The sequence below is a fragment of the Arvicola amphibius genome, chromosome 18 (assembly GCF_903992535.2).
Source record: "Arvicola amphibius chromosome 18, mArvAmp1.2, whole genome shotgun sequence".
Taxonomy (NCBI): Eukaryota; Metazoa; Chordata; class Mammalia; order Rodentia; family Cricetidae; genus Arvicola; species Arvicola amphibius.
In genome coordinates, this window is record NC_052064.1 from 950,516 (window position 1) to 964,507 (window position 13,992).

Consider the following 13,992-nt stretch of genomic DNA (forward strand, 5'->3'; position numbering starts at 1 on the left):
TTACCTGTTGGAAGGATTGCTAAAATGGGCCTTCTGGAAAACCTGCCCTTTATGCAATTCCTTCTCCAGTGAGTTCAATGCTGCGTTGGTCTTTATTAGAGTAGTGATGTAATCGCACCAGATTTCTTATCCACGGGGTAAGATAGGGTTATCAACAGGAATTAAATTTTTGCCAATGTCTCAATAGACTGTATTCTCTCCAATAATTCTGTCTAACTGATACAGACAGGCTTACCTCCGCCTTTACATCCCATTTACTAATGAAGAGAGACAGGAAGTCGCGAGCGGTGCTTCTCTGCGGAACGTGTAGGTGTAGCATATGTGCGCGTGTGCAGATACATTCCCCTGTGTGCGCCTGAAGCCAACATTGGATATCTCCCTCCGTAACGTTCCACCTTTCCTTTTGAGGCAGATCCTGGCACTGAACTTGCAGCCTCCTCTTTAGGCTAGATTGGCTAGCCAGTAAGCCTCTCTCCTCTGCCACCTCTCCTTCGCTTGCCTGCAGATGTGGGTCTGGCTTTGACATGCGTCCTGGGGATCCAGCACCACACCCTCATGCTTGAACAGCAGGCACTGTACCCATGGCCATAAAACATCTTAACTAGGTTCTTGAATGTGAAGTTAATCCCCCTGCTGGAGCTCCAGGGCCTCAGGGAGTTTTTTGAGCTTTGTGAGACCTGATCCACACACACAAAGTACAGAAATGCTAATTATTGCTAAGGTTAGCCCCTAGAGGTTAAGATGAGTCCCTGATATAAACCACAACTAAAAGTACTTCAAAGTACAAAAGATTATAGACCAGAGGGACGGATCATTGGTCAAGAGTACTGGCTGTTCTTACAGAGGACCTACCTGATTCTGATTCCTAGTAGCCGTATCCAGTGCCTCTTCTGACCTCCCTGGGTACCAGGTATGCAAGTAATATACCTTAGAAAGAAAAATGTAAGTACAAAGACCAGGCATTTCTACAATAATGTGGTTCCACTATACCTAGTCAGCGTTCACTTGATCTAAGACATTAAAGAGAATAATTGAGTTCACAGTTGGTTAATAAAGAAGCAAAATTAAAATGGGGAAGGAAATCTAAACATGGCTGAGTCATAATGCCAGAGAGGCGCAGAACATTGCGGGCTTCCTTGTGACTATTTCTTCATTTCTCTCTAGGGTTGGCAGGAAAACCTAACTTCCAGTTAAGCTGCCTGAGCTTTCAGGCTCCTGGTGTCACCGTTTGTAGCATCAGGAAGCCCCCACAACCACTGCTTTACAGGATCATTGAGTAGCAAACAAAACCGATTTTATGTATTTATCCAAATGTAGCCTTTTCCTGTCACTCTTTAAGCTAAGCTACCGATATTTTCTTTTCTCATGGGAATGCTTGTCATGGAGTTTAAAAGTAAATCACTTTTCAGAAATTTTATTTTCTTAATCAGAAAAAAAATTGTTAAAATGCTTGGTTTTATTGTTTGAATGCTACTTAAAACATGTCTGCCCACAGTGGTGTATAGTAACAGCTATGTTCTACAGCCAGGTTGCAAGTAAACACACCTCACCTCATACACTGCTTGATGCAGTGACTTTTGGAAACTGTTATTGACCTCAGCACTCAAACCAAGAGAACAATAGCAGTTAAATTCAGAGAAGGAGATACATTAACATTCTTAGCATCTTGCCCAGTGTTAGGGAAGTAGGATATTTAGACACCCACGTGATTCTCACTTGATCCTGTGAAGAGAGGACTCAGAAAACTGTTTGGTGATTTTTTCTTTGAACTTCAGTGTCTACCCTAAGTTAAGATGAGACTTGCTCATCTACCAGGTATGTCTAAAAAGAGACCATGAAAACCAATCCTTTCTGTCCTTTCTGTTTCCTTTCCCTCATCATCCTTTTCCTCTACCCATCTCCCTGTTTTGAAGATAGGTAGATTTTTATGCTAAGATAGAAGGAAAAGTTATCCTGGGAGGGGTTTTCATTGCTAAGATAATCATCTTACCTTTTGACTGTGTCACAATATAATTTTGCCTGTTTTCTTATGATCAAGTATTGTACAAGATGACCTCCAAAGTCCTCCCCAACTCTCTGTTTCTAGCTGTCAGCTTTTGCTCTGTCCACAGTCTTGTTTTGCAAGATATGTAGAGCCAGTTCCCTGATTAACCATCAATCCATGACACAGAGGAAGCTGGCACTCAGGTGATCTCAGAGTAGCATGGGTACAGTCCTGACTCGTCTTGGGAGAATGGAGAGACTGAGCAACAGTTTCAAAACTACAGCTAAGGAGTAGTAATAACGTCTGCTATTTTGTAATGTAGCTGAACACTTATAACAGACAGTTATTGCAGTCTGAGTTTTAATAAATGGAGAGAATCCTTAATATTCCTAAAGAGAAAATAATAAAGTTTTAGGTGTTGGATATGGTAACACTAATGTACAATCTTTGTATAATGTGTACATGTAACAAAATATTCTTAATAACCATAAAGGCAATTGTGCTCAAATAAAAAATAAAATTAAAAGTCGAAAACAAAACAAAACTAATTGGAATTCATGGCAAGGGCATCCTCGTTGAGTCCGTGCTCATTAGAAAATGTTTCATTTCTGAATCTTTTCCTTTGTTCCTCCTAATTTATGTAAATGAAGTTCAAGCTGTCAAGACTGATTAATAGCTAAAACTGTCAATTCTTGAACTTTTTAAAAATAATTGTTGGGACAAATTTATTTCACCTATTAAAGCCTTCTGAAATTGTAGCAATCGCAGTATTAAATTGAGATTGTGGTTAGGAATCAGTGCCTCGTTGAAATGCTAAAGTAGAGTGTACTTATCATTTTTAGAAAATTACTTTCTGTTACAAAGGGGGAAAAACAGAAAAAAGTAAAAGTCTGTTTCATATGACATTTACCACCTGTCTTACTAAATACTTGATCTACCCTTCCTGTTTGCTCATTTCGAAGACAAGGGATTAAAAAAAAGAAAGGCCTGATGCTTCTACATCAGTGTTAAACTCTAGAATGCTGCCCTTGTTGTGAGGCTGAAATTTTGCTGGAATAAACCATAGTAGCATCTGCGTATAAGTATGTAAAGTATGTAGCCTGATACTCTTTTTTTCCAGATATGGATAGTCAATTTTTTGTACATTATGTATGACATTTTGAAAAATAACCTCATATAGCAACATTTGAAGACTCTTTTCTTTAGTTTAGTTGCTGAGGAGCCGTTTGATAGTTTTCTAGAAACTGGGTCCTCCTGGAGCCTCAGCTTGTCTGGGCTTTTGAAAAGCGGTGCTACCAAGTGGTTCGTGATTTCCTTTTCTCTTTCCTTTTCTTCTTTTCTCTTCTGCTTAGAGCTTTGTGAATGAACACACGGTTTACTTATGGATATATTAACATCTAGTCATCAGTATATAAGCTAGTTTTAAATAAGATCTATCTTTTCACAATAGTTATTGAATCCAGTCTGTGTCCATTGGTACTATTTGTCCTGCCAATTACAAAAATAAATTCAAAATTTCGGTGTGCTTTCGTATGGGAGCAAAGCAATGCATTCAGTGCAGAACAGCAAAGTTGCAGTGTGGCTGTTGAGAAGACGGAGAGAGCTCGGTGCACAGCTGAGCAAAGGCTTTAGATTCCTCATCCTGTGCTGGCTCACCGTGTGCTACCGCTATGCGTTGTGTGGTGTGGCATATGCAATGGACACACATGTGAAATTAGGCAGTACTGTCTGTAAGACTTCAGGCTGTCCTGTGTTCCCCGGCATCATACCCATTGCCTCATTCCCCGTCTCTTACCTGAGCGTGGTCATAGTTACTCCCTCTGCCTCACTAGGCTGCTCAGGATGGCTGTTCACCTAAAGTTCTGGTCACAGTTGAACTAAGTGACGTGTTTCTCTCCTTGCTCATGGGGTAGAGCAGCTAAGTAGATGCTAATTTAAAAAGAGAGACTTGTTTGTAATTCAACTGGCAGAAAGAACCCTATCTATAAAGTATGTCAATGAGTATTGCTAAACCCTTCATCTGTTTTAACTTCGAAAATATCTCTCATCCTGTTCTCTTTTCCTTTATATAGCATGAACCCCCCATGTCATTCATTTTTACATGCATGCAACCATCTTTGATGTGTTGCTCATTTTATGTTTGTTGTCATTGATTAAAGAAGTCAGCAATATTTTGTTTAAGACACAGGGATCCTACGCACCTTTGAGGTCAGGAATGAAGTTTCACAGAACTGTCCCACCATTATCTCCACTGCCCAAGGAAGGCTACTGACTCCTGAGGCATGACACTTGTTCTTGGAGAATTGTGATTTTCTTGCACTTAAAGCTTTATCATATCTTACCTCAGTGGGGGCATCTCATTGTCAGAATTTTCCCTTGGGTGGAACAAAGCTAACTTTCTTTCCTGTAACTCTTCCCCTCCTGTACTTTATAAAACTCCCTGTGAACATGTCTCATTGCTCAGAAACAAAAGGTAAAGTTAGAGACATTTGGATTGGACAGAGAGGGCAGCTCAGCAGGTAAAGTGGCTTGCTATGCAAGCTGGCCATGTCAATTTGAAACCTAGAACACATAAAAATAAAGCGCCTACTCTACAAAATTGTCTCTGGACCTCCACCTGAGTGTTGTGGAGTCTGTACCCACACATGCGTGCACATATTAATAATAATTATATTGTCACAGAACAATTATTTTATTATTTATTATTACATACTTGTTATAACAGTAATGATTATCATATTAAATAATATTAATACAATTATTACATATCATTAATAATAAAAAGAGTTATTATAATTTACAGTTTTAAAAATTGTAAGTGACTATTCAAAGACTAGGCAGAGGAATTAATTCTGATAATATAAAATCCCTGTTTATGAAGGAAGACTCTTCCTGAATGGAAATCATCACTCAGATGGCCCATAGTTAGAAGAGAAGGAAAACTTACAAGCATTTTAAGAAAGACAAAGCTAAGAGGTCTAATAAAATGACTATGAAGTGATTGGCGAAAATCAGGTGCTAAGCTCCCTGTGAAAGGTCCCATTGTTCACCCAGTGGCATTTGCCTTACCGTGTCCTGCAGACATCCAGAGACAACCACAATCAACAGCCCCAGTTTTCCCCTCTCAGCAGCTCAGCCCTTATTGTTACTCTAGATAGGGTTTTCCTTCTTTAACTTAGACGTTACTCTATTGTCTTTTAATCTCTTTTGCTTTCCATAGCTGTGTGTTTGTTTATAAAGCCTACCTGGTCAAGTGCCTCTTATCTACCCCTGAAAATGAAAGGCAAGCTCCACCTCCTATCTACAAGCTGAATCCCACCCCCCATATCTACCAGCTTTTCCAAGATCAGACTTTCTTCTTTCACCCCTTGGGAAACTTTAGTTCATCTGTATTGGACAGCCATCCAATTTTATATTCTTTCAGAAATTATTTGGAATACACTTTTTGCCTCACCACTGAAGTCTATGTAACCATGCCTGGAGTTAGTTCATGATGTGTCTCTTTGTTCCGTAGCGCTCAGCACAGCGTCTTCCATGCCATGGAGAGCTGTAGGTGTTTATTATGTTAAACTTCATGATTTCAGTCCCAGTGAAAAGAATTCATAGGAGAATTTCAGACATGGTATAATATCTCCAGTAGGTCAGTCATCTTTCAGGACTTTCTTCCCATACTAAAATCCATGCATCCCCTCCTCATACACAATGCAACATGCAAATAATACATACATGAAGCTGATAATCAGAGCTGTCTGGACCATATACAACTATCTCCCTCATAGAGCAAAGCATTTCCTTATTTGACTGTTCCCCGCGTAGCAGAATTCCAATTATCTTATCTTCCTTATTCATTGGAGTCCAGTGCATATGCAGAGACTGCCTCTGTAAAGAACCACACTAAGACTCCAGTGTGGAGAAGCAGAATGAGCAATATAGGCCTACCACTCATCCACAGTTTTTATTCATTCCACCAGTAGAAAAATCTAAATACCTGCTAACTTGAACAAAGCAAGTTTTGCTAATTAGCCTGTCCAGCGTGGTATTCTATGAGACCCCACATTTGTCTCAAACAGTGGCACGCCTGAAGGCGAGTAACTGGGACCCAGCAGCTTTCATAGCTTGTTCCTTCCTGGTGCAAGTCTTGAACCCAGAGTTGTGCTGATGTATGAATAGCTTGTCTGCAGATTATACCTAGATGTTTTGTAGTACTATGAACAACATTGGCAATGCCTAGTGGCTGGATTTCAGTTCTTTTATTCCAATGAATTCATCTTATAATTTAAATTTGTTTGAGATAGAGTTTACTATGCAACCCTGAAGGGCCTGTGAAGTCTAAAGGTGCCACGTGCCGAGATGTAAGGCCTATGCCACTCTGCTCAGAACAATGAATTTCTTAGGTAAGCAATCTGAATTGTGAACTTTTATCTGGAAGTAATTCTGATTGCTAACGTCTTCTACATACATCTTAGGTTCCAAATATAGGGCATTTCATTCTCCTTTTCCTCGTTGGTAGCTTGCCTATTTGAAGCCATTACTGACTATAGAAAGTTTGTTGTTATAATAAAGAGTTTGCAGGAAACCACACACACACACACACACACACACACACACACACACACCAGAGAAAGAGAGCAAGCGGACAAGCTTCAGCAAGAGAAGGAAATGGGGAGCTAGAGGAAGAGGAGAATGGGAAGGTAAAAGGATCAAAATGTATTATACACATGTATCAAACTGTCAAAGAATAAGTAGGAAAAAGCGGAGTTTACTTCTCTTCCAGTCCTCTGCCTACACCTGTGGCAGGGATTGCAGGCTGCTCACAGGAGTTTGCCTTCCAGATCCGTGTATCCTTTGCGAGTGACGACCGGACTCAGGACTTCATTTTTGAAAGCTCCTCTGTGTCTGTGCTACTCAGAGCGAGTTCCTGCCAAGTCTCACAAGTATAACAATGAAGGGAGTCTGTCACCCACGCCTCAGGCTGTACTGATGTGACTGCACCTTTTCCACAACCCTGCCTCTATGTCCGTTGGTTTGGGAGGCTTTGGAAGTGAAACACTGACAGAAGCAGTGACTCTGATTGTCCTAGATCTCTCCAGAATTTCTTAGAGCGGTATTTATTTGGGTTTTCGTTGTTGTTGTTTGTTTTGAGACAGGTCTCACTGTGGGCCTAGCCTAAACCTCACTATGCAAACCAGCTAGCCTCAAACTCACAGCAGTTCAGCTGCCTCTGCTTCCAGAACGCTGAGGCCCAGCACCGCCACATTCGGTATGGAGGGGAACTTAGTGTGCACGTGACAAACACATGACAAGTAGTTCTGAACTTAGTTGCTATCAAACTGTCACTATGAGAAGACATGGGGTATTTGATATACTTTTAGACATTTTCTGTCCTGACACTAAGATAGATTCATCTTTCTATCTTTTGAGTGTTTCCAGTATCAATCAAAGTCTAAAGAGGTCAGCCATTTTTTTTTTCTACATTCCCTTGCCACTTCAATCAGAGTGTACTATCTGGATTCAGAGTTTTTTGTTTTTTTTTTTTTTTTTCAAGACAGGGTTTCGCTGTAGCTTTGGAGCTTTTCCTGGAGCTAGCTCTTGTAGACCAGGCTGGCCTCGAACTCACAGAGATCCGCCTGCCCTTGCCTCCAGAGTGCTAGGATTAAAGGTGTGCACCACCACCTCCGTGAGTGTACTATCTGAACTCATTTAAGAGGAACACTCTTTCCTCCACCCATTCCAGGGCTGTGGCACAAGACAGAAGCTATGGGGAATCTATTTTGGAATGATGGCAGCTGTAAATTCTGTTGGGTAGATAAGACAATTGAGTCAATTAAGTTTCTTCCTTTAAAAAAGAGTCACAGTTGATTGTGTTGTAACTCAGCATGAGCCTTATATCCTGTAGGACATGACTTAGACAAGCCTCACATTGCTGTCTCTCAGCTGCACCGAGATAGAAGATCCATGTAACTGTCCTGCCATTTTTTTGAGTGTATAAAATGTACTGCTTTTTAAATTTTTGTGATGTCTCCAGTTACCAAAATATGTTTGAACTTACCAATGGGAGTACAATGAGCTGTCATTTTTCGTGGTGTTTCTACCACGAGGTATAGTCCTCAATGTATCATTAACCGTTTTTTTTTTATTCTCCAATAAATGAAATAAAAAATGAATACTTTTGTTGTTAGGCAATTGATGGTAAAAAGGGTACCAAAATAACACTGCAGCTGGTTTAGCAGAAGACACAGCTCATGTGGGTGGGGGTCATGGAAAATGTCCTGATAGGAGATCATTATCACCTTCAGTGAAATGATTCTTTCAGAAATTCAAATTCTGTGCTGTTTCTAACACTCTCTCCAGCCATCCTCAAGTCCTAAAGGAATGCTGAAGAGATATGGAAGGGGAAAACTCCCCCCCTTCCAGAGACCCGAGAAGCTCTGGTTTTCTCTCCAGAAGTGGGTTCCACAATGAATGGTTATAAAACATAATGTGAGAGAACTACCGAACACAGACATTTCCTCTTTGCTATGTGATCATTCACAATTTTGAGCTTGAATAACATGCCACTTAAATATTATGGTGGGATTTTACATACTAATTAGTAATATCAGAGAAGAATTTATAGTCTTTAATTGTACCACAATATACTCTAATTTGGTATAACTTTGTCTTACTTAAAGTAAATATATAAGAAAATTTATATTAGATTATAAATATTTTTAAATATATGCCACCTAAGATTAGCAATGTTAATAAAGTTTAATGGTCTTGCCCTTAATGTAAATTATAGCCTTTTAATTTTCTTGTGATGTGGGATTCCCATCTGTATGCTTTGAATATGTTTTATTACCATTAGTTAATAAATAAAGCTGCTTAGGCCTACAGAGGGACAGAATAGAGTAAGGCAGGAATTGTAAGCAGATAGAGGAGGAAAGAAGGTGAAGTCATGAAGATGCCATGTAGCTGCTGAAGGAGACAGAGGCCCCAAAACCTTACCCATAAACCACGAACCTATACAAAATAATAGAAATGGGTTAATTTAAGATGTAAGAGCTGGTTAGAAATACACTTAAACTCTTGGCCAAACTATTGCAAGAACATAGTTTTTGTTTGATTATTTCAGGTCTGGGCAGCCAGGAACGAACAAGCATCCTGCCACCTACATTTCTGTGTCTTTAAAGAAATGTATGAATTTTATGGATCATAATAATTCCTATGAAACAATTTCAATCTTAGTGAAAGCAGAACTCTCACCTTGATATTCTCTATAAAGAATTAAGAAACCTGAGGCTAAGGACATGGTTTAGGGTTTAGAACATGTGCAAACCTAGGATTGACCAGGGTGCAGATTCCTAGAACTCATGGAAATGCATCGTATGCATGGTGGCCCTTCTGTAATTAAGAAATTAGAGACTGGACTCCCCAGATGAAGCTGGAGAACAACACTAGCCATGTCACTGGGCTCTGGGTTTCATTTTGATTTGCTGCATTCATGAATCATGTTGGGGAGCCATAGAGTATGATTCCAAAGATCAACCTAGGGCCCTGCGTGTACCAAATGTTTGCACCCAAACACGTGCAAAAAAAAAAAAAAATACACAGCAATGGAGAAAAAAAGAGAAAGAAATATACTTTTGTATTGACCTTATAATCCCCATCTTATATGATCAGTTATCAACGCCATTGGTGAGATTGTTCAATTCCTGGCTTCTTTTTTGGACAATGGCTGTGGGAAGTAACCACAATCTCATCAGCTTCTACAGGACTCCCAGCCGGATCACGCAGGAAGGATAGAAGAGAATCACAGCAGTTAGACCCAGAAAGGTTTATTGTTGACCAAAACACAGGAAAAGAAAAGAAAGAAGTAAGAACAAGAAAAAAAGAAAGAAAGAAGAAAGAAAGAAAGGAAGAAATAAGAAAGAAGAAAGAAGGAAGGAAGGAATAAAGAACAACGAATAACCGAAACTAAGAATGACTCCCGAAATCCAAGTTAAAGAGCAATACAGAAAGACCTATAAACAATACGAAAGAAAGAAAGAAAGGAAGATAAAAGATTTAGAGGGTGTTTGGGGATTATAACTAACCCAGTGTCAGTAGGCTATTTCTGACCTTAGGGAACTTAGTGCGTCTTCAGAAATTACAAAATCATGGAGGAACAGGGCAAGTGTGAGACAATGGGATCTGAGTCTGGGAAACACAGGTACTGCAGCAGACAGACACCAGACACACCGCTCATGGACAGGAGGTCATGAGCTAACAAACCACACAGAGCAGGAAACCCTCCTTTCTCATTCAGTCTTCATCATTTGTACAAAATACATGGGTCTGTGCTAATTAGGAAAAGAATAGCATTTATAACCTCAAATCATTTCAATCAAGCAAACCAAAGGAATGCATTCCAGTATAGAGGAAATGAATGCATAAACAGAGGCATGGCATAGAAGCTTGTACACAACTTCTTTAAATTCTTTTATTGTTACTGAGATATTAACTGATATTTTACACTAAGAGTGGAATGGAACTAATATATCTATCCTTATATTTGTTGTTTAATTCTAAGACTACCACAAGGAAAAGTGTGCTATTTATAGTCTTGATACTTTAGTTTGTAAGGATGAGAACTGAACAGATTTTAAAGAAATAAATTTAATGGATGTTATATTAACTATGCCAGTAATTGGTTCTTTGGGGAGTGCTATATTTAAACTTACAGTTTATGTAAATGTGATTAGTCATTTAAAATGAATAAGTCATTTCATAATTTAGCTACTCATGAAATTCCGCAGTCAAGAAGGGCTTCTTGAGTTGTGTGTATATTTTGACATACTCTAATTAGCCAAATTATCTTAGTTGGATAATAAGCCTGGTTCTCACCACAAGTTTCCATAATTTCCATGATTTCTTAGTGAAGAAAATGGAGAACTGTATCGTTTTGCATGTGGCATCTGAGTTAGGAGTTTTCTTGAGTCCCATGTCCACACAGTTTCAATGCATGGGGCTCCTGGGGTGCAAAACTGCCTTGCAGCTCGTGAGCTAAGTCCTTGCCTTCTTTCTCCAGGCTGTGAGGGAAATAAAGAGTTTGATAGAACTTTGGTCAGAGTAAATGTAGTTTAATTGGAATAAGTATGAATTATTTACATTTCAAAATCAGTATAATTAGCCAAGAAGTTTTTAGTTTTAGTTTCTAATTTCAGAAGTAAAAGTTTTGAATCTCATAGGTCACTGATTTTCTGCTTAAATTATTTCACAGAATAAAGTTTCAAAACTCAAACTTTTTTATCTTTTAAACAGTATTTATTTATTACATGTAAAGTATGTATTTCAATCACACCACCCTCCTCTCGGCCCCTCTTTGCCCCCCTGTCCACTTACTTCGTGCTTTTCCCGTACACCCCACAGAGTCCAATTAGAGACGTCCATATGTGTGTGGGTGTCAATTCATCCACCTGGACATGGGCCAGCTACTCTGTCTCTGAAGGAAACCAGCTCAACGTGTCTTGTCCCGGTAGCCCTCCCCTAGAGCCCCGCAAGCCTCCCGCAGCCCGTGCTAGACTACTGACTGACAGGATCATGGTCAGGGCTCACAACTAGAGATTTTCAGAGTTCCTGAGGGCACCGGCCTTGTCATGTGTGGAAGATGCTGCTTGGCAACAATCCTGCCATCCTCTGCCTCTGACAATCTTAGTGTCACCTCCTCAGTGTTGCTTCTCGAGCATTAGCAGGAGGTGATTTGATAGACATTGAATTTGGGGGCTGGAACTTCACCATTACTTATTCTCCACACTCTGGCCAGTTGTGGGTCTGTGCACCATGAAAGGAGCCTCTCTGATGAGGGATGAGAGCTGTATCAAGCTATCAAGGAACTGTGTTTACACAGCAACTTGACAACAAGAACATGTGTATGTGTGTGTATATCACACATTATATATACATATACATGTATATATTATACAAATTATACATATAATATTATATAATATATGCACATATGTATATATGCATACATTATGCATAGTATATATACATATACATACACACATACACATGGAGAGAGTTCACTTTAATTGTAGTTTAACCTCTCATTTATAATTTTAAACTAAAATTTAAAGTTGTCCATTTGAAATGGAAATTGATAAATTATGTCAACAGTATTCATCATTTATTAAACGTATGTCTATGAAGGCTATGATAATGCTACTTAAATAAACAGTCCAAGAAAAGCAGTATTTTTTATGAGAGGAGATACCACATTTTCTCCCCAACTAACCTACCCGGAAGTCCCCGTAGACCATGCTGGCTTCAAACTCATAGAGCCCATACCTTCTAAGGGCCGGGATCATAGGCGTGTGCCACCGCACCTGGTGAAAACATCTGTGTTCAGTGCCAGTTTGCACTGAGTGAAAGCAGGATGAGCAACCAATTGAAGGCGCTCTTTTCCTCAGTGCAGGACCATGCTCTGTCGAAGGAACGCTTCAAAGTTAACCCCGCCCACACTCTGTGTCTAAGCTTGCTTCCACAGCATTGTGAGGCCAGGGCTGGCGATGGCTTTCCTCTCTTACTGTGGGCTGCTTCCCAGTTTTGAGAAGGGAAATCCTAATGACATAAGAATGCCATTTTGTATTTGAACACTCATAAAGATAGGTGGGATTTGGTTTATTCTGTTTATTATTGGTTTATTTTGTGATTTTTCAGTCTCATAATAATTTTGTAGGTTGTACTTAATTATACATGTGTGTGTTTGTTGGGGGTGGTGGCATTCTCACGCTGGAAGACGGAGACTAGTGTTCAGTTCTCTCCGTCTCCACCAGGTGTGTCCTAGAGATGGAATCCAAATTTTGTCAGTCTTAGTATGAACACCTAGACCCAATAATAAGGCCACCTGCCAGACCAGCCATGCTTAGTACTTTGACTTGGTTTCTCTGATATATTTTATTTTTCAGCTTCTCCCTGGGTGGATAATAGTAGAACTCCAAACAAGATTGATCTGTATGACGTGCGCAGAAGACCATGGTATGAAATCCTGACTATCTCTAAAGACAAGACAGAGGGGTCTGTCAGTCATTAGTCTATTGAGGGCAAACTTTTCTCACTGGGATAAGTGTTGTCTATTAAATACGATGCTATGATGTTTTCAGAATATACAGAATATAGATATAACTAATAACAAATGAAAATGAGGACTTTGGGTATAGAATTATGGTGAACATTGTTGATATGATTTTTCAGACTTTTTCAGATGGATTACTTTAAGCCTTATGCCCATATTCAACTTAGGTCCTCTTATAGCTGGTGGGCATTTCTCTAGGACTCTTACTTTGCTTGAGGTAGAGCCCTAATGGAGATATGACACAGAGTCAGAGATCATTTGCTTCTGGCACTGAACTAATGAGAACTGGCCCAAAGCTAAGAGTGCTGCCTGAGTCTACCCATAGAGTTTAGATTTGATTTTCACCCCCAAAAGAGTTTTGTTTGTCTGACACTGCTAAAATAATTCATCATCCTGCAAAGCACAAGAAAATGTCTGCAATATGTTTGGACTTACTGAAAAACAACTCTGAATCTTCATGCCTTTTACCTATTGGTTGTATTTAAATTTTACATTTAAATTATAAATATACATTTCAATTGTTAATTAAAATATACTATTTTTTAATGAGTTCACGTATACATCATGGTGTCTTGTACTCTTTTCATATTAATTTTAAGTACATACTAATGAAAAGAAATACTTAACATCATTTTAATGAAGGCTATCTGCTCACTCAATTAAGAAAATCCCTATTATTGGATTTCATTGTTTCTAACCTCCTCCTCTGCTCACAGAAATACTATACAACACAGTGCTTGACTGAAAGAACATGTATTAATGGGTTTTAGATGTCCTGTTTATATCAAATAGTTTACATGAACACGATCTTGAGCGATCGTTACTAATATTACTACTATTAATAATATCTCTACAGTTTGTTATTTGATGGAAGCAAATAGAACTCTATAACATAGTTTGTATTTAAGAA

General features: G+C 39.1%; 1 protein-coding gene across 2 annotated transcripts in view; it reads left to right on the top strand.

Annotated features, from left to right (window-relative positions):
- Positions 1-13,992, top strand: part of Cacna2d1 (calcium voltage-gated channel auxiliary subunit alpha2delta 1) — a 428,064-nt gene that overhangs the window by 312,119 nt on the left and 101,953 nt on the right. For both annotated transcript variants that reach the window (XM_038315276.1, XM_038315275.1), the window contains exon 8: positions 12,916-12,985. In XM_038315276.1, coding sequence (XP_038171204.1) covers positions 12,916-12,985 — 70 coding nt within the window. The remainder of the gene's footprint in view (positions 1-12,915; positions 12,986-13,992) is intronic.